The 18,309-nt window shown below is 42.0% G+C and overlaps 1 protein-coding gene across 1 annotated transcript in view; it reads left to right on the top strand.

The window, feature by feature from the left end:
- Positions 1 to 684: 684 nt before the first annotated feature.
- Positions 685 to 18,309, top strand: part of PPP1R17 (protein phosphatase 1, regulatory subunit 17) — a 21,235-nt gene continuing 3,610 nt past the window's right edge. Inside the window, exons 1-4 of the mRNA XM_014949440.1 lie at positions 685 to 1,242; positions 8,441 to 8,553; positions 10,391 to 10,543; positions 11,377 to 11,538. Of these exons, the coding sequence (XP_014804926.1) occupies positions 8,475 to 8,553; positions 10,391 to 10,543; positions 11,377 to 11,538 (394 nt within the window). The 5' untranslated portion in view covers positions 685 to 1,242; positions 8,441 to 8,474. The remainder of the gene's footprint in view (positions 1,243 to 8,440; positions 8,554 to 10,390; positions 10,544 to 11,376; positions 11,539 to 18,309) is intronic.

The following is an 18,309-nucleotide window of genomic DNA, read 5'->3' on the forward strand; positions in this document are numbered from 1 at the left end:
AGGTTTTTTTTCCTTTTCAGTTAGAAATCTTAATCTTGCAAAAAATTTCTAAATGTACTTAGGAGCTTATGCTCCATTTCTTCAGGGGCAATTTAAGCACTTATAAGCCTGCTTTTAGAAATGGGTCACCGAGACACCTGAACACGCATCACTTTTACACTTTGCAGAATTACACCCGAAATGTGCAGGGTCCAAGGGTGCTGTACTGTTTGCAGCACTGGGAAAAAACACTTTGTCCCCTTGATGCTCCTGTACCTTATATTATTTGTGAAAGAAACCTTGACTAATTTAAAGTATGCAGTGCATGCTGGTGCTGTTGAATTGCAGTTGCTGAGTGGGGAAAAAGAGAAAGAAGAGATAATTGCAACTGTGAGCAGTCACAGTTTTTAAAGACGTTTAATAAACAAAGGCATTTTTGTTGTAGCTGAATACTAAGAGAGGGGAAGTTCATAATCCCACCACTGAATGTTTCTCCCAGAGGTTCTCAAACATCAGGCATGTTTGTATGTTTTTCCCTCAGTTGAAATAGCAGCTCCATCCAAAGGCATGGGTTAAAATAGGAGAGATTGGTCTCTACTGGCAAACAGCTGGCAGTCAGAGAAGACTCCCTGCCTGGCCCCATAAATACCACACTCCTATAACTAGTTGTGGCCAGATACATACACAAACACTGCAGTCATTGCTGAACTTCAGTGCTGGAGACGGTGTCCATCGCTGTGAGTGCTTATGGTGCTGCTCGTCAACACACGCCCTGCCTCCTCCTTCCATTTTTATCCTCAGCTCTCCCCTGGGTCCCAGCCGGCATCAGCCTTGCTCCCTCCCCTTGCCGTTCTCCCTGTGCCTCTTCACACGGCGGCTGCAGCTTGCCTTTTGGCTCGTTTTGCTGAAGATTTTACATCCTCCCCTGCTTCTCTGAGAGCAGCAGCCTCTGCGGCTCTTGGTCCTCTGGCAGGAAAGATGCCTTTGCCTTGAGGCACTGCTGGTCTTCCCTGTCCCGTTCCCTCTCCTTTCGGCCTCAGAAACCTGCTGAAAAGGAAGGAAACAGGGCTGAACCCCGCCAAAAGGGCAAGGGAGTGGGTGATGCTCTTCCCCAGCCCCCCGGAGGACGCCTGAGCACAGTGTTGCCATCTCAACGGACCTGCTGCTCCCGAGATAAGGCGGCGGCAGCATCAGCAGCAGCCCCAGCTTGGACCGGTCCTGCTCCAGCACCAGATTGTACCCCCCATCGCCTCGCTCCCCTCCGTAAGTACTTCATCCGCTTGCCTCCCTCTTGCCTGGCTGGCTTCTTGCTTTGCTCTTGTCTTTTTCTCCGTCTTTTTGTTTTTTTTTTTCCCCCCTCCCTTAGTATCCACCAACAAGGCGAGTTGCCCACGTCACCCGTGGGGAACAGCAGGAAAGCTTAGGGTCCCCACTCGGTGGAAAGAGGGCTGGGAATGGTCCCCTGTGGGGAAAGCTGGGGTGGGACCCCACTGAGGCCGGGATGCATGGGCTGGGGTCCTGGGGAGGAGAGGGCTTTAGCCACAAATACTTCAACTAACTTTAACTGCAGGATGGTGGGACAGTTCACAAGCAAGTAATACAAGCCAGCAGAGTGGGAACCAGTATCAGGACTTCTTATCTCACTACAAAGGGTTGGCACGTGCAAGGGCTAGTTTGTACCTCAAGGAAATAATGTAGGAAGGCTTTGTATTTTTTATTATCTCCAAAGACAGGAAAACTTTGTGACTAGAACTGTGCAAATGTACCTTTTTTTTTTTTTTGTTCCCCCTCATCAATCAAAGTTTGACTGTTGTTATTAATTTTTTTAGAAGTGTATGGGAGGTAGTGGGAGTCAGGCCACAGCCCGGCCAGGGTTTTGAACTAGTGCCCAGAATGCACTGTCTGTGAGAGAAAAACTGTCTCTAGACAATTACTAGCAGCAAAAGTTTTGGGTGGAGGAAGGCACGTGGATTGGGCTTTCAAATAGCTAACTGTTTCCTAAGTTTTAAATGTGCATTAAAAAATTAAAAATCAGACTAATCTGACAAGAATTCCTGGAAAGAGCAGCCTAGTGCCCAAATAACTGAAGAAGAAAGAAACTCTGTGCAGTAGCATGAGGCTGCCTTCTGTGCCCTGGCAGATGTCACTCCAATAGAGAAACATTGAACATCTAGTAAAACTCATAAAAGTTTGGAAAGCAAGGCAGGAACACTCAGACTTTCTACTTTTAAGGCATCTATTTTCTACTCTGACTGCAGCAGGCAGGTTGCCTTGCTTTATTCACAAGGTTTGCCCAGGAAGCAGCTGTAACAAGGCTAGGATAGGACCAGGATATGTGTAAAGGTGCATATTTTCTGGTGAAGGAGCCAAGGCTGCCTGCTGAGTTAAGGTGGAAGGAGCCAAATGAAGCTCCCCTTGGCACCTGAGCTGTTCCAGGTGAGTTCTGTGTTCAGAAGGTGGCTGCAAGACGCCTACATCCAGATGATGATGTCTGATTTCTTCTTTACACATTTGTAAGTGAGTTGGTGCAAATAAGGGACCTACTCACACTATAGAGCCCTGCAGAGGACACGTGACAGAAGGAAGGACAGGTCTGTCTGTGCCTTCCACATAGGTTTAGAGAGGGAAAAGAAAAGCAATCGAGGATGCTGAGAGCTTGTCCCTCTTTGCTCATGTACTCATTGCAGCCAGACAGAGGGACCCAAAGCAATTTAAAACAATTTAATAATCAAAACCTGTCAGGAGACACACAGACAGTGTGTGCATGGTGGGAAGAGACGCACCAGTCTTCAAGAGCAAACCCTGATGCCAGAACAGCTCTTTGGGCAGGGCTGTGGCAGCACTGTGAGATAGTCCCAATTGTTCCTGTTCCCAACTTTTGAGTCTATCAATCAGTGGCAGCAAGGATGGGCCCTGCCTACTAGAAAGTGGACATGCACGTGTGCCACCCCAGGGCCCCATTGCATCTGTTTCTGCTCTTGGGCTCTCCTTCTCTCCGCTCATGGTAAAAATAAGTTCTTAAGAAGTGGTCTGGGTCCAGGAGAAGATAACTACATAGTGTCATACAGGCTTCCATGGCCAAACTAAATGCTCAATGAATTCAGATTGCCTGATGCCACCACATGAGGATGCTGTCAGGAATATTTTTGTTTATGTAGGAAACATGTCAACAGGCCAAACATTTCTTTAGTGATTATGCATGTCCTGCAAACTAATGCATGTTTTTTTCTTGGGGATTTTGTCAACTGTGGAAGCAAAACATTCCTTTGAACAAAAAAAAAACCCACCAAAAAACAAAACAAAAAAAAAAGAAAGTGGGAAATAAAAAAAGAAAGATCCACATACTCGTGGACAATACCACATGGTCTATTCAATTTCTCAGAAGCACAGTTTGTGGAGATCTTACAAAGGGCCATTTCACAAATTCTAAGTAACACAAGCCAGAAGCACAGTTACAAAGGGCCATTTCACAAATTCTAAGTATTCAACATACAGGGGAACTACATGCATGTGTAGGAACTCATGCCCTTAATGTACAATGGTGAGGACTATAGACATTGATGCCCCCTTTAAACTTTGATAAGAATTGCAGATCAGAAATTCATTTCTCCATCTTACAGGTAAGAAGGATTGCCTGCTGACAACTCATTTGAGAACTGTGTTGTGCCTTGAGGCTGGATACAAATATACATATGTACCTAATTTCCACATAGCTGTATAGAACCTACAACCATTCAAATCCTAGAAGAAGACAAGAAATAAAGATGCTGCTTTCCCCTATCCAAAGCCATTCTGGTGCCTAGTTCAGGATCAAATGAAAAAAAGTCCAGCTCTTGAGATTTGTTCTCAAGGCTTTAGATTTCTATCTTACAAGGTTGTTCTCATGAGATTTCATTTCAAGTTGATTTCACAGAATCATAGAATGGTTAGAGTTGGAAGGGACCTTAAAGATCACGTTCCAACCCCCCTGCCCTGGGCAGGGACACCTCCCACCAGACCAGGTTGCTCAAAGCTCCATCAAGCCTGGCCTTGGGATCCAGAGGTGGAGCATCCACAACTTCTCTGGGCAACCCGGGCCAAGTTCTCACCACCCTCACAGGAAAGAATTTTTTCCTAATATCTAATCCAACTCTCCCCTCTTTCAGTTTAAAACTGTTACCCCTCATCCTATCACTACGCTCCCTGATAGGGATTTCCTCCTCATCTCTCCTCTAGGTCCACTTCAGATACTAGAAGGCCACTATAAGGTCTCCCTGAAGCCTTCTCTTCTCCAGGCTGAACAACCCCAACTCTCTCAGCCTATCCTCACAGGACATGTACTCCAGCCCTCTGATAATTTTTGTGGCCCTCTGCTGGATTTGTTCCAAGAGGTCCATGTCCTTCTTGTGCTGAGGCCCCAGAGCTGGACACAGTGCTCCAGGTGGGGTCTCACCAGAGCAGAGCAGAGGGGCAGAATCACCTCCCTGGACCTGCTGGCCACTCTTCTCTTGATGCAGCCCAAGATGAGGGTGGCTTTCTGGGCTGCCAGTGCACACTGCCGGCTCACGTTGAGCTTCTCATCCACCAACACCCCCAAGTCCTTATCCCCAGGGCTGCTCTCCAGCCATTCTCTGCCCAACCTCTATTTGTGCCTGGGATTGCCATGTCCCCTGTGCAGGACCTTGCACTTGACATGGATGAATTTCATGACACTTGCATGGGCCCACCTCTCCAGCCTGTCCAGGTCCCTCTGGATGCTATCCCTTTCCTCTGGTGTGTTGACCGCCCAACACACCTTGGTGTCATCAGCAAACTTGCTGAGGGTGTACTCTATCCCACTGTCCAGGTCTCCAACAAAGATGTTGAACAACACTGTTGAAACAACGAAGTTTAAATGTCACATGATCAAATTCACATCATTTTGGTAGAAATACATGAGAGTACCTTTGAAGAATGTTCTCTAAGCTCTGGCCTGATTATTTGAGATAATGTTAAACCAACTGCAAGTTAAAATAGTAAAACAAAACTGGTTTATTTGTCCATCTCTAGGCAAAATATTTTTATCTAATGGAAGCATAGAACTGGTTGTACTTGGCGGACTTCTTGATGCAGCCCCACAATGTAAGCAAAGATAGAATCATATTATTTGCCTGAATGTCTGTGTGTGTGTTTTAAGATTATGTTTTGAAACAACGAAGTTTAAATGTCACATGATCAAATTCACATCATTTTGGTAGAAATACATGAGAGTACCTTTGAAGAATGTTCTCTAAGCTCTGGCCTGATTATTTGAGATAATGTTAAACCAACTGCAAGTTAAAATAGTAAAACAAAACTGGTTTATTTGTCCATCTCTAGGCAAAATATTTTTATCTAATGGAAGCATAGAACTGGTTGTACTTGGCGGACTTCTTGATGCAGCCCCACAATGTAAGCAAAGATAGAATCATATTATTTGCCTGAATGGTGTACTTAAACTGTGAAATCAAATTTAGTGAGTGGTAGGAGCTGTACATCTGCTTTCCCTGGATAGCTTTATTTGGGCATTTTAATCAAACATATGGAGCAACTGAGAATTATGAAAAAAAGTTTTAGTATGCTTTAAGCTACCTAGAAATTTGTCAGTGCCACAGGTGATATCTAGAAAGATAAAAGTTTAGGTATTTGTCATCTGCACTGCCATCTTCTACAAAGGAGTCCTGCTGTTACATGGCAGTGACTCAGCATGAGGGTTAATCCACATGAGGCTGAAGTAGCTTTTATTCATACCTGCAATTTTCAGGCCACCTTATCATTCCTTGCTCTTCTCTGTCTGGAGGTAAAGCCAATCCCATCTAATGCCAAATGCTTTTACAAGGAGCAAATGCAAAACTACTGGAGGCAAACCTAGAACTTTTCTCAACCTTTAGGGAACCATTTAAGGTGTCTCTGTCTTTTGCCAAAGAGAGCCCAGGTGTCTCATTTAGGCATATATCTCTGTAGGGAGGGTGGTCCAACCAAAGTCTCAGGCTAAATGACTATTGAATCCTAATTCATATGGAAAAATCTATATCCCTTTCAGGGAGTGTCTCCTGCTGAGTGTGATTTAGGGCTCTACTGTAACCATTACAGTTCCACAAAGGATGAATGTGGCTCATTATGTCAAGAGATATAATAGAGTGCAAGAAAAAAACCCAAAACCTCATGCCATCAGGTCAACAAAGAGCCTACTGACTGACAGCAGTAGTGCGAACCATGCTAGCAGGAATGTTACTAGGAAAAGAGTTGCACTTAACACACAGAAATCCAAGAACATGCTTCCATTTGTAGAGGCATATTAATGACTTCATAAGTGCTCGTAGCAGTCTTCCTTCCCACGCAAAATGGGGGAATCTGTTTTGAGTGGTTTGGGAAAGCACCATTACAACGCTCACATATATCACCTTTCCTTTGAAGGAAAGCTCTGTGTGTAACGAGCAGAGACAGCACCCACCACCACCCACGGGTTCACACATCGTATGCAATGTTTACACAACTGACATACCAAAACTCATGATACATTTTGGTAATCTTTCTCTTATTTTTATTCTTTTGTCACACAGACTCTCACAATGTGCAGTGTGTAAACACTTTTTTAAGCAAGGCAATGCTGGCTGCAGGGCAAACTTTTTTTTTGTAAAAAAAGGGGGAGGGTGTCATAAATTAGCCTGTAAAGCCATTTTATAAAGCACTGAAGATGCCAAAGGCTTGGCATCTGTGACTACGAAAATTTGAAGATAGATCTAAGAGATCTATTTTAGAATACTCTTTTTCAAACTTCTGTATTAAGGAAAAATAATTGAGAAAGTCTCTCATAAACTGCATGTACCAGTGCTATATTAAGTCTCTTCACAAAGCTTAATATTTCCTAGGTGAAATAACTCAATTAAAAACTTAGTGAAATCAAACCAAAGTTAATCATATTTTATAAGGAATTTCCAGTCAGTATAATTTGCTACCAATTTTACATTCAAATTTTACTATCTATCCTCAGCTTTTTACCTCAAAACCTGTTCAAAAAAAGTCCACAGTCCCTGAAACAGTATTCCTGATTTTTCTGAAAACTTTCTAAACAGAGTACCTTTCAGAAAAGAACATTTTTCCCTACAATCATAATAATTAGCCTGCATGGCCTAATCAAATCCTGTAAACTTAAATGGCACTGAGAAAAATAACCTCCTACAAATTACAAAATGCAATGTGAGCCTTCATATGGCCAGTTTTTGTTTTAAATAAAATTATGACTCCTTCATTTTAAGCCATAGCTGTAGCATATTTGTACAGTGGACAACCAGAGCAACCATGTCATTCAAAGATTTCTTTATGCAGGGTCTTCCCAAGTGGAAGATTATTTTTACTGTAAATGCAAATGAAGTCTCAAGACAGTAAAATCCTTTAGTACGGATATGAGGCTGGACTAGGATGGTTCTGCAGTGAACAGATGGAGGTCAAACCCCTTATCAAGGGCCTGATTCAGTAAGGTCTTTTAGAATCTGTAGAATTTTACAAATTTTTGTGAATTTTGAATACTGAAGGGCATGAGAATTAATACCATAGGTACATTATGAGTCAATGTTCATGACCTTTAATTACTGCCCACCAATGTTGCTCTGCTTACTCTGAAGTCACTGGAGTTTGGGACTCCTCCCCCTGTTTTTCCATCCCCTGAAGAATTAGCTTAGTATATGATTATGAGTGTGGCCTTTCATATTTTGTTTGGTAAATATTTATGTGACGGGATTTTGCTTGAGGATTAATTGCTTTTTATATAGACACAAGTTTAGTCATAAAAATGAGGTTAACTCCCCTAATGTTCTGTTTATTATTGGCAACCAACCACTGCAATATACAGAGAAATAATATATGCAGCTTCTTTACTTTCAGCAAGATAAAAACAAACTCCCAGAGCAGAGTCTTCTATTTTCCTATCCTCCTATTCACTGTTTTTCTCCAACTGCCTTTTCTTTCACCTCTCTCTTTTATTTACCTTTTCTTGTCTGTCTCCCTTTCCTCCCTCCATTTTTCCTCAATTCCTTCTGTCTTTATTCCACTATTGATTTTTTATATGATAAACATCAAATATGATCTCCAGTTGAGTTGAGTTGAGTTGAGAAAAAAAATGGAGAAGAAAACCAGAACAAAACACCCTATTTCCTAGCATTTACTTTGTGTATGTGATAGGACTTTCTGATGAAACTCAGTATTCTATAGAGCCAATGTATTTCCCATGGTAGTGTGATTTTTTTACATCAAGGAAAAATGGGATAGTGCATATGTAACCAAGGCAGTGAATAAATGCCTCTCTTAGCACGTGTGAGCAAATCAGGCCAGCAGACTGCATGACAGAGAGCAGCTGGAAGACAAGAACTTCTCATGATCTGAGTAGCAAGCGGATACATAACACCAATATGTCTCTTTTATGTCATGCTGCTACTTTTTCTTTTTTTCTTTTTTTTTGATGTAGAATATTCAAAGGGAGAGAAGAGCCCATTTCCATTATGTCAACAGAATGTGTTCAGCCACTTGATATCCCAGAAGACAGACCAGACAAGCGAGATTCACACTGTAACCATTTAGGTAAGTGTTATTAGATGATGTCATCGCATGCAGTAATTAGAGAGGTGTTGTCTTCATATCATTAGGTCCTGCCCAGTACCCGTTTTTCCCCTCCAGCAACACAACTGAGCTCTCATGAAACCTGATAGATTACACCTTCTGCTGACACTTCTGATGCCAGATGGAAAGGCAAAGACTGTTTTTCCTGCATATAAATATCAGCTGAAGCTCTAGAGCAAAGTAAATTAAAGAGGAGAAAGGAAAAAGTCATTGTTCTTTTCCCTGGTAGAAAAAGTAAAGGCAGTTTCTTCATGTATACCATAATAAACGGAAAGCTAGGATATAGCTGAGCCTTCTCTGAATGCTTTTTGCATATGCAATTTCGGTAGAAGTTTTGAAACACCCCCTTTGGCTCCTCTGGGGTGGCTTTCAAAATATTTTTGCTCCTTCATTGCCAATCTGTCTCCTCTCTTGAACTTACTCATAGATAACTTTTGCACTGATAGTACCAGAGGCATCTTTGCTCCACCACACTCCTAAATACCAGATTTCATGCTTGATAGATGTGCTTTTTGCATATTCATGGTCTTTGCCTCTGCTTCAAATGTTATTACTTTGCTCCCGCCTTGCAAAATTGTCATAAAGATTTAGCAACCCAGAAATAAAAATCTCTTTGCTCGTTGTTACTCTTGTGATGAAAATAACAAAACACAAATGCAACTTCACTTGCTTGTCAAAAAAACTGTCTCACTGCAGGCAAGCATAATTTTATAAACTTTGTTTATCTGGCCTGCAAGGAAGGTATCCTAGTTCTGTTTCTACCACACAGCGTTTCTAGCCACAGGCATCACTTTTACAACTACTGGCATACCAAACATAAAAGTTCCATAAAATTACTTACTTAAATCAGTAAAAAATATGTTCCATTCTATAGTTGGGAAACTGAGGCAGCAGGAAGTGAAATGAGCTCATTAGGACTATGCAGGAAGCCTGTGAGGGCTGGAAAAAGACCCCACATCTTCTGGTGGCTTCACCTGGAGATTGTCCTACCCATGTCTACCCTCAGGCTCACAGACATACAGCTACCTCCAATGGTGTATGAGAGCCTGGAATGAAGCCCTGTTGCACCCAAGTCTGTAGTCAGGGGTTGGGTGGGTGTAGGGGACCCTGCTGAAGCCAAACAAGGAACTTTTAAGAAATCAAAGTATTGGTTTGCATGATGATACTAATGACAGGCTGGATTCAATATTTTCAGTTTGCATAAGCACCCAGAAATGCAGATCCCTGCAGAAAAACTGTGCTGACCATCTGAGTCAAGGCTTGTTTTAAGAGAAAACCAAGAATCCAGGGTAATGTTGCATAAATCAAAAGCGAATACTGACTGCTCAGTGGCTCTGGAAGTAAAGCCAACTCTTGAAGGGAACAATATACCGGCTCACTTTACAAATGCCTCAGGCTGACCCAACACACATAAATCTTTCCTTCACAAAAGTACCCTTGTAACTGTTGAAGACGGCCCACACAGTTAGTGCTGGATGAAACAGGGATGGCCATGGGACCTCTGCACTCAGTGGTGCAGCCTTCCCTCTGCCACGTAACACACAGCTGCCCACAACTCTCTGCCTCTGTTTTATGTCTACCTCCTGCAACACAGGAGGACCACCTAAGTCACTTGACTCCCACGAAGCACGGCACAGAGGCTTCTTGTACTGACTATTTAAGAGATGCTTCTCCACAGGCATTTCAATCTACTTGGATGAAGGCAATGTTATTAAAGCTTTTCTTTTGACCATCTGGTTTATTATTTCCCCTCAGTTTCAATTTCTGTTCTTTTTTTCATTTTTTTTCCCCCTTTCAGAGGATCTTTCAGAGCAGCTGATTAAGAGCTGTGACCTCAAAAAGAAACCAAGAAAAGGTAAAACCATCCAGGCTTCTCAAAACACTGAACAGGAGCAAAAAAAGCCAAGGAGAAAAGATACACCAGCTATACACACCCCACCACCTCTGACAGGTGAGCAATACAGCTCTTGACTTCAAGATCCCTATTCAGCTGAGTGAACTGAATCTGTGGAAAGATCCAGAGACCCCCTTGTTCACTTATATCCCCTTGGAGGTGTGCAAGAATGCAGTGCCATGCCACACGCACATGGGAAGGCAGGCTAACAAGGAGGTTGACTTTCTCAAAGGCATTCCCTATTAGATGAAGGGATTTTTTTCCCAGGGTCTGGGAATACCAAGGTGGGCCGCTGAGGAATTAGCTGCTTTACAATAAGTAAAACCAAGCAGCCGGGATTTTCCATTATTTGTTCTCAAGACATTGAACTTGGCATGAACTCTATTCAGCTCTCACATTCATCTGCGCCTCAGAAATTCTCTCTTAGGTAAGAGTGGCTCAGAGGCTGAACAGGCGCCCACAGTAGCCATATGATAAAGAAAACAGAGCTTCACTACTTAAAATAAGCCACTTCTGTGTGGCCACATTGCCTCCAAGCAGAGGCTGGAGTATCTGTATGATTAAACTACTTTGATAAGATGTCTGATCTTCTGGAATAGAAAACTGCACTCATCTTTACCATGATTTCTGAAGAGCTGCAGTTCAGTCCATTGAGTACAAGCAGAAAACAGATGGCCTGATAGCATTGCTTGTCTATAGCCTTTATGGGATATAATTGACTTGGAGGAAATGTGTACCAAAACCTGAAGAGTAGTTACACCATCCAGAACAGATCATCCACTCACACAGCCTTACTTCAGAGTAGTCATTGGGAAAGTTACACAGGTGCAAATTTCTTCGATGCGAACAAGGCCGAGTGGCATTTTATTTTATGTTTTTCTTGTCTGCAGGCATACTTTCAGACTTTTCTGATAATCTGCTGAAAACATATGGTATCACAGAGAGACCACAGAGAGAGAGAGTGAGTCCAGGCTCACAGATTGCTGAACTGGAGCAGAAAAAGCCCAGGAGAAAAGATACACCTGCAATACACATCCCACCCTTGATAATAGGTAAGAAAATTACTTAGGTAAAGGTGCTCCAAAGAGGAAGCAAAACGTGGCTACCATCCAAGGTATGCTTGGGAGGAGGCTGGAAGGAGGTTGTTCTTCCCAGTGACTTAGCCGTTCCTGCTGAGCTGGACCTATTTAGTCAAAGTGTGTAATAGCAGTGGTGGCTCATGGAAAGCCTTTGCCATTATTCCCTACTGCTTTTGGGACAGAAGGGAAGGGGAGTAGGAGAGGGGAGAAGGAGGAGAAGACATTAAGTCACTTGATTACCTCTTGCAAACCTGATCCTACTAGGCCAACCTGATCCAAGAAGCCAACTGCTGCCCTGCTTTGCAAATTGAGCACATGCAAATTTTTAGGTCACCAGCAATAACATAGCTCATGCTGGCTCAAACAACCTGGAGCAAAGTTGTCCTGCTTAACTTCCACTTAACTCCACGGTCCCTAACAGTGCACCAAAGAAACCAAGCTGTGATGAACTTCTCATTAACAGCACCTTAAGGACAGTTCTGTGCTTCACACAGTGCAGCAGCTAATTTGCTCGGTAAACGTATGAAGTCAGATTTGTCCTAAGTCCCTTTGTTTGTTGTGTTTCTTTTATTCCTCTATCACAGAAGAGCCTCAATTCATCAATATTTCTGTAAGTGTTAATTACTAGTGCTAGCTAGGGATGCAGGAACTAGTGCAAGTTTGCATGCTATGCACTAGCCCTTTCCAGACCAAAGGATGGAGTAAAAAATGAATGAACTAATGAACAAATGAATGGACAAAAACCAAACACCAGATCTAAAACTAGCACCAAAACTGGAAAACACTGTTCTGTTAGAAACTTCTCATTTGAAGTAGTTTTTCAGTTGGTGGGACTACTGAGCAGTGAGGCACATTAAATGGAGAGGTTCTGAGACGGGTAATTTGGCCCTGAGCAACAGCTCAGTACATCAAGCACCTGAGTTCCAGGTACACTTTGAATGGAATTTCCTGTACACCTAATAATTAGAAGGTGTGCAAATGACTTCATCAATCCAAATACACACTTGTATTTGTAGACATCTCCTTTGTTTGTGAATCCGAGCCTTCATAACTGACTAAAACGTGTAAGAATTTTTTTCATTCAATCAGTATGAGAGTCCCCAAAGCAGGGAGGAATACTATTAAGTTTGCAGGACCATGGCAGCAAGTATGGTAAATACTAGTGCCTTGCATATTGATCTTCCTAAGGAAAATAGATTTTTTGTCTGCTTATTGAACTCAAGCATCCCAATGGCTTGCAGCATCAGAGCTGCTGCGAACAAGTCACTGGAAACCTGGTCCAATCATCTTCTGGGGAAAATGAAACCTATCATACTCAATTTCTGAGCCCAACTGCAAATGGCCCACTTCGAAATGTCTAATATAGAGCACCAACAAGGAACTGCTTATATTATTGCTGGAGGAAATTACCCAGTAAATTACTCAAAATTTCACATAACAAATAAATTAGGTGGCAAAAAGTCATAGTCTTGTAGGGGTCAAATGAGAAACAGAAGCAGAGGCAAAATTTATCAAATATAATAAAAAATAAATATTTAATAAATATTAGCTCTATGTATTGTACTTGAAGCCAACCTTCCCATGGACCTTGGAGGAGAGATGAGAAATTATTTTGGTCAGTTCAAAAACACAAACTGTTGCCTTTGGCCATTTGTAGCACCAATGAAGAAGCTCCGTGTCCTTCGCACTGCAGGGTATATGCAGAGAAGGAGACTCCGAAAGCGAAACATGTTTGATAGAAATCAAAGATGAAACACGTGACACTGAAAATGAGAGGCTTGAATCTTCTTTGGTTTAAATGTATCTGCTAGCTAAGGGATGCAGCAGAATTGTTTCCTTGACCTGTATAAACAACACTCTCGTTGGCTTCTTGTCTACTCAATTAGGACTTCAGGTTTCCGCTATAGCTTTAACTAGCTCAAGTGAGCACTAAAACAGAAATAAGAATTATTGTGAGGGTGATTACAATCCTCCTGCCTCCCATGAAGACTTTAACTTTTTCAAAGTGAAAAGAAGCTAATACAGTAACAGAAACATGATATAAATCCCAAATGATTCGGTAATCAAAAAACTGAAAAGGGAAGAGCACCAAAAAGAAAAGTGCAGTGATCTTCAGTTGTGTGAAAAGACTCAAACTGTTGGGGAATGATAGGAGATAATGCGTTTTTCAGCTGTTTGTATTTATAGTTCCAACAACACTTTCTTGCCTACTGGTGAATCCACCTTCCAGCACTCAGCATGCATTCAGAGCAGCCAGCTAGATGCTAACCTCTCCCTCCAGACACCTTTTCCAGATCCTGCATTCTAGGTCCATTTTCCAATGATTGACCACCCATGGCCAGACTTGTGCCTGTATCAGGGGCAAAGCAGCCTATGTGTTCGAATGCCTGAATTTTGTTCTCTCCCTACACTAAGGATGCATATTTTCTCTTCAAGATGCAAACACACAGCGTTCTGCTGGTTGAAATTCGCCAGCAGTGGCTCCGTGACTTGCTATGAAAAAGTGACTTACTGTGGCTGAGGGCTGGACCAGTACTTACTACTTGTTTACTTTCAGGGTTATCCCATCAGGTCGCAGACAGAGCACAAACAAATGGAGCTCTTGCAGAACGGCTGTGCAAAATAGAACCTGAATTACAGCCTTGGAGACCTGAGAAGACTCAGCAGGGCTACATGTGCTAAATAAATGTAGACAGGCCTTTCTGTCCCCGTTTCCCTCCTGCTGGGGTGGCTGCAGTAAGCAGAACACTCAGTGGCACCTCTATCCCTTGCAATCTGCTAATGAGGATTGCCCCATTTCTAACATTTGCCCTTCAGATCCCTCCCAAAAACCACTTCCAGATGCCAACTCAAGAAGCTCTGGTTAATTGTTTGAAGTAACAGAGCTTAATTACTAGATTATCTTTTTAAGCAGCTGTCCACACAAAGTTTTGTTGTAAATGTACATAAAAATGGCAGCTGTGTTATCTCTCTCCATTTTGACCAGCTGGTTATGAGCATGCTAGGACGGTCCCTCTCCTTCTTGAATGACCAGAGATGTTTCTAATGCAAATAAAAGCAAGTTGAACAGACCATACAAAGTCATAAAAATTAATGTAGCTACTGAGCACCACATGTGAGCCAACTGAGAAATATAATCAGCTTTACACCTTGCAAACAGTCAAGGGGGCTGCTAAAATAGGATCTGAACATTACTGTCTGCGGGAACCTGTGGCTACTTGTTGTCTGCAGAAGGAACTAAGGACATCAGTCCTTAGCCAGCTTGGCTATCTAGGCCTAGGCATCACAAAACCCTCCCCTAAAAGGGTCTGACTTCTAAATGTATTCAGACTTCAAACTCCTTCTGAAGTTGTGCAATTAACGTTGTGCCATGTGCATACAAATGAGCCATAAGCAGAGATCCCCTCCAGTGCCCAGCTCTCCTTCGGTCAGCCAACACCTTGGCTTTCTGAAGGGATTAGATCAGAAGACAAAGTATAATCACAATTCTAATGTGTCGTGGGGTTTTTTCTTCCCTCTCACATGACAGTAAATTATTTTAATCTGATCCAAAGCCTGTACTCAGCTGTGGGGCACTCTATTGCCATTCCCACTTAGCAATATATTCAATTAACTGAAGTGTTTCTGAGAGCTCTTCAGGCCTGTGGGTTTGAGCAAGAATGTAAATACATGTGTAAATAAGGGAACACAGTTCCTGACACGTGGCTGCTTAAGGTTTCTTAACGAGATCAGAGATAACTTGTAAAACCACAGTTTCAAACCCTCATTCTCCTTCACGCCCTAGGAGTTAAGGCAGCTTCTCTAGAACGACATCAGCCCCCCAGTGGAAAGTCTCTGAGTGAGGCAGGAGAAGGAGAGCAGTTTAATATCACCTTTCCCAGTGCAAGGGGTGTGAGTGGAGCAGCCCAGCACTCTTCCAACCCATCTGCAGGAGACGTCCATAGGCAGCCACGGTGACATCTTGGTGGTTTTCTGATTTACGACCCAAGAGGAGTGACTTAGATCTAGGTGGCACCTGGCAAATGGTGGATTTAAGTCAACTTCTGCTTCTGCCTATGCTTAAACCTCTTAACAGAAGCTCTTATGTCTCTGTGAGCTTTTGAGGTCCTAGTCTCTAGCCAAACATTGCAAGTAGTTGCAATTTATACTGAAAAAATATGGCTACGTAGTATTTCTTTGCTGTTTTCTTTAGTCAGATCTCTTGCCAGACCTTAACAGAACCACCTACCAATCCTTAAAATAGATCTGCAGGGTGACCTGCCTTTCATAATACACACAGCTGGGAAAACAGAGGCAGGGAGGCTGAGGGATTTACTTAAACAGTAAACAGAGAAAGACTGGTTTACATGTGTTCCCCAATTCCTAGTCCTGCTTACTGCTTTAAACCCAGAATTTCCAAACCTCCTTCAGTAAAGCACACATTCCCCACCAGTGATCAGTGGCATTATATCAAAGAAAATAATCCTTTCCCTGTTTTATAGAAATAATTCTAGCTAAGACAACCCATTTTCCACTGTTTTGCATTAAAAGCCTGTTTTTAAAGGCACACAGTTGTCCTTGAAGTTGCTCATGGTCCATAGTCTGGAAAGTTAATAACCTGCAGCTCTAGCCCATGTTCTCCTCTGAACTTTCAATCCTGAATTCTGCTGGAAACCTCGGAGTTCATCAGTCACCAAAGTGATGCATCATCTTGCCACAGAATGTGGTAAGCGCCTGGCACGCTGCTGCTAAGGGTCCAGTCTGAGCTAGGGACCTCAGCTTGGCTGCTACCTTCCAGCTGCCTCTAGCATCTGCTCTAAAAAGGCTAGTTTATATGCTGTAACCAAGCCATCAGAATTATATATAAGCATACTTCTCCTTCATCGCTTCATAATTCAACTGAGAGATATGATTATAAAGCACAGTGCAGCTTTATTTAGCTTATATTCCTGATTTTTTTATTCCTGAGTTTACCCAAAGATAGGTTAGCTTTCATCAAATGATCCTTTGTAGCTTTCCATTGTGTTTTTCCTGTTCCTCAAGTGCTCCATAAAGAAAAAATAGCAAAAATAAAAACCCCCACCTTCCCCTAAACCCCCATTCAGATTCCAAAGACAACAGGAAAAAAAAAAAGGTCTGTATTTGCCCAAGTTGTCTGTATGAATAGAAGTCTGAGTGGGGAACACTTACATACATCTCCATAAAATGACATAATTCTTTGCAGTTAACAACTGTAGTTACTCAACTGCTGCTTGAACAAATGAAGTCCTTTGTGTTTCAAAATAACATCTATTGATGCCTTTCAGTTTACCCCATGGTCCCGCTGAAACCAGCTAGTTCACAAGGCCTGCATATAAATGAAACAGGAGCTAACTTAAATGAAGGACAGTGTAGGTTAATATTTTCATTAATTCATCACCTCTTGAAAAGACTCCAAAGTCAAAGAAAATCCTCCTGTGTGGTACTGCTCTATTTTCAGAGCTCATCAAGACTGAAAGCCTTCTCTGTGAGAGGGCTTTCGATGCAGAAAGAAGGAAAAGATGTTGACTGTACAGCTCAGCTCAGCTGGTTAGTGCAGACTGAGAGCAAACAGCAGGAGACCAAATTAGGGAGATATTTCATTGATCTCCACACAATGGTAACCCTCATCCTGTTTTTAGACTATGTTAACCTCCACACCAATGTACATCTTACTGGTCACTTGCTTTTTACTGAGGACAGGCAAAACCAACCCAATCTGTTAAAATAAGGATCAAGAACATTTTCTGTCTAACACATAATCATCTCGTCACTCAAGTCACTTAATTTCTAATAAAGAGAGCAGTTACAGTAATTGTCATATCTTGTTATCACATAGAAGACTCAGATCCGCAAGGGGTGGACTTGCTGTTTTAAGTATGAGAAAGAGAGAGACAGAGAGAAGGGGAGATATAAGAGGCAGATATTTGCAGAAGGCATGATCCACAACCTCTCTATATAATAGAGGAGGACTTTGGAAGAACACAACACAACACTTACACATGGAAAGGCACTTCACATAGCATACCTACAGCTGATTAAAGGGTTCTTGGAATCTCCAGTGTACTTAAACTGTGAAATCAAATTACTTTAAATATCATGCCATATTGTTCTTCTGGGCTTTTGTGATAGGCATAAAGCTTTATTTTTCTTCTAGGATGGCTAGGCTTCAAAGCTTGTTAAGATCCCAAACTTTAGTAACTCACATACAGGCTCAAAGCCTTCAGAAACATACCCGAGTGTTTTAACATTGATCTGGTTGCCTTTGCAATTTGTTGATATGTGGGTATTCTAACTTCTCTCTCTTTTGGCACCTGCATTTGCAAATTCTCAGTAATATTGCTGTATACATATAGAAAACAAGCATACGTACAAGTGTTCACATAAATTGACTGAGTCACAAAGGCTTTATTTATTTCATCAGTATTTATTTCATCATGCAAAGTCTTTCCTTTTTTTAGCTTTCCAAATCCTTTTTGGTTTCCAGATAAAATTTCAGTGTCTCTTTTCACAGGCAGCAGTAACATGACGGATTTAAAAGTGCCTGATAAATTTAGATAAAAATGCAGTGATCCAGTTCTAGTTCACTACGTATCAGGAGACTGATGTGCCAAAAATAAATGAGGAGTAACTCCCATGATGTTGGAAAAATTTGATAGGATCAAGACATTAGAGAGGACCGAAAGATTCTTCTTATCTTTTCTAAAGAAGTAATATTTTAAATTAACTCCTTTTCTCTGTCTCTCT

This window comes from Calidris pugnax, unplaced genomic scaffold (genome assembly GCF_001431845.1).
Source record: "Calidris pugnax isolate Ruff unplaced genomic scaffold, ASM143184v1 scaffold124, whole genome shotgun sequence".
In the NCBI taxonomy this organism is placed as follows: domain Eukaryota; kingdom Metazoa; phylum Chordata; class Aves; order Charadriiformes; family Scolopacidae; genus Calidris; species Calidris pugnax.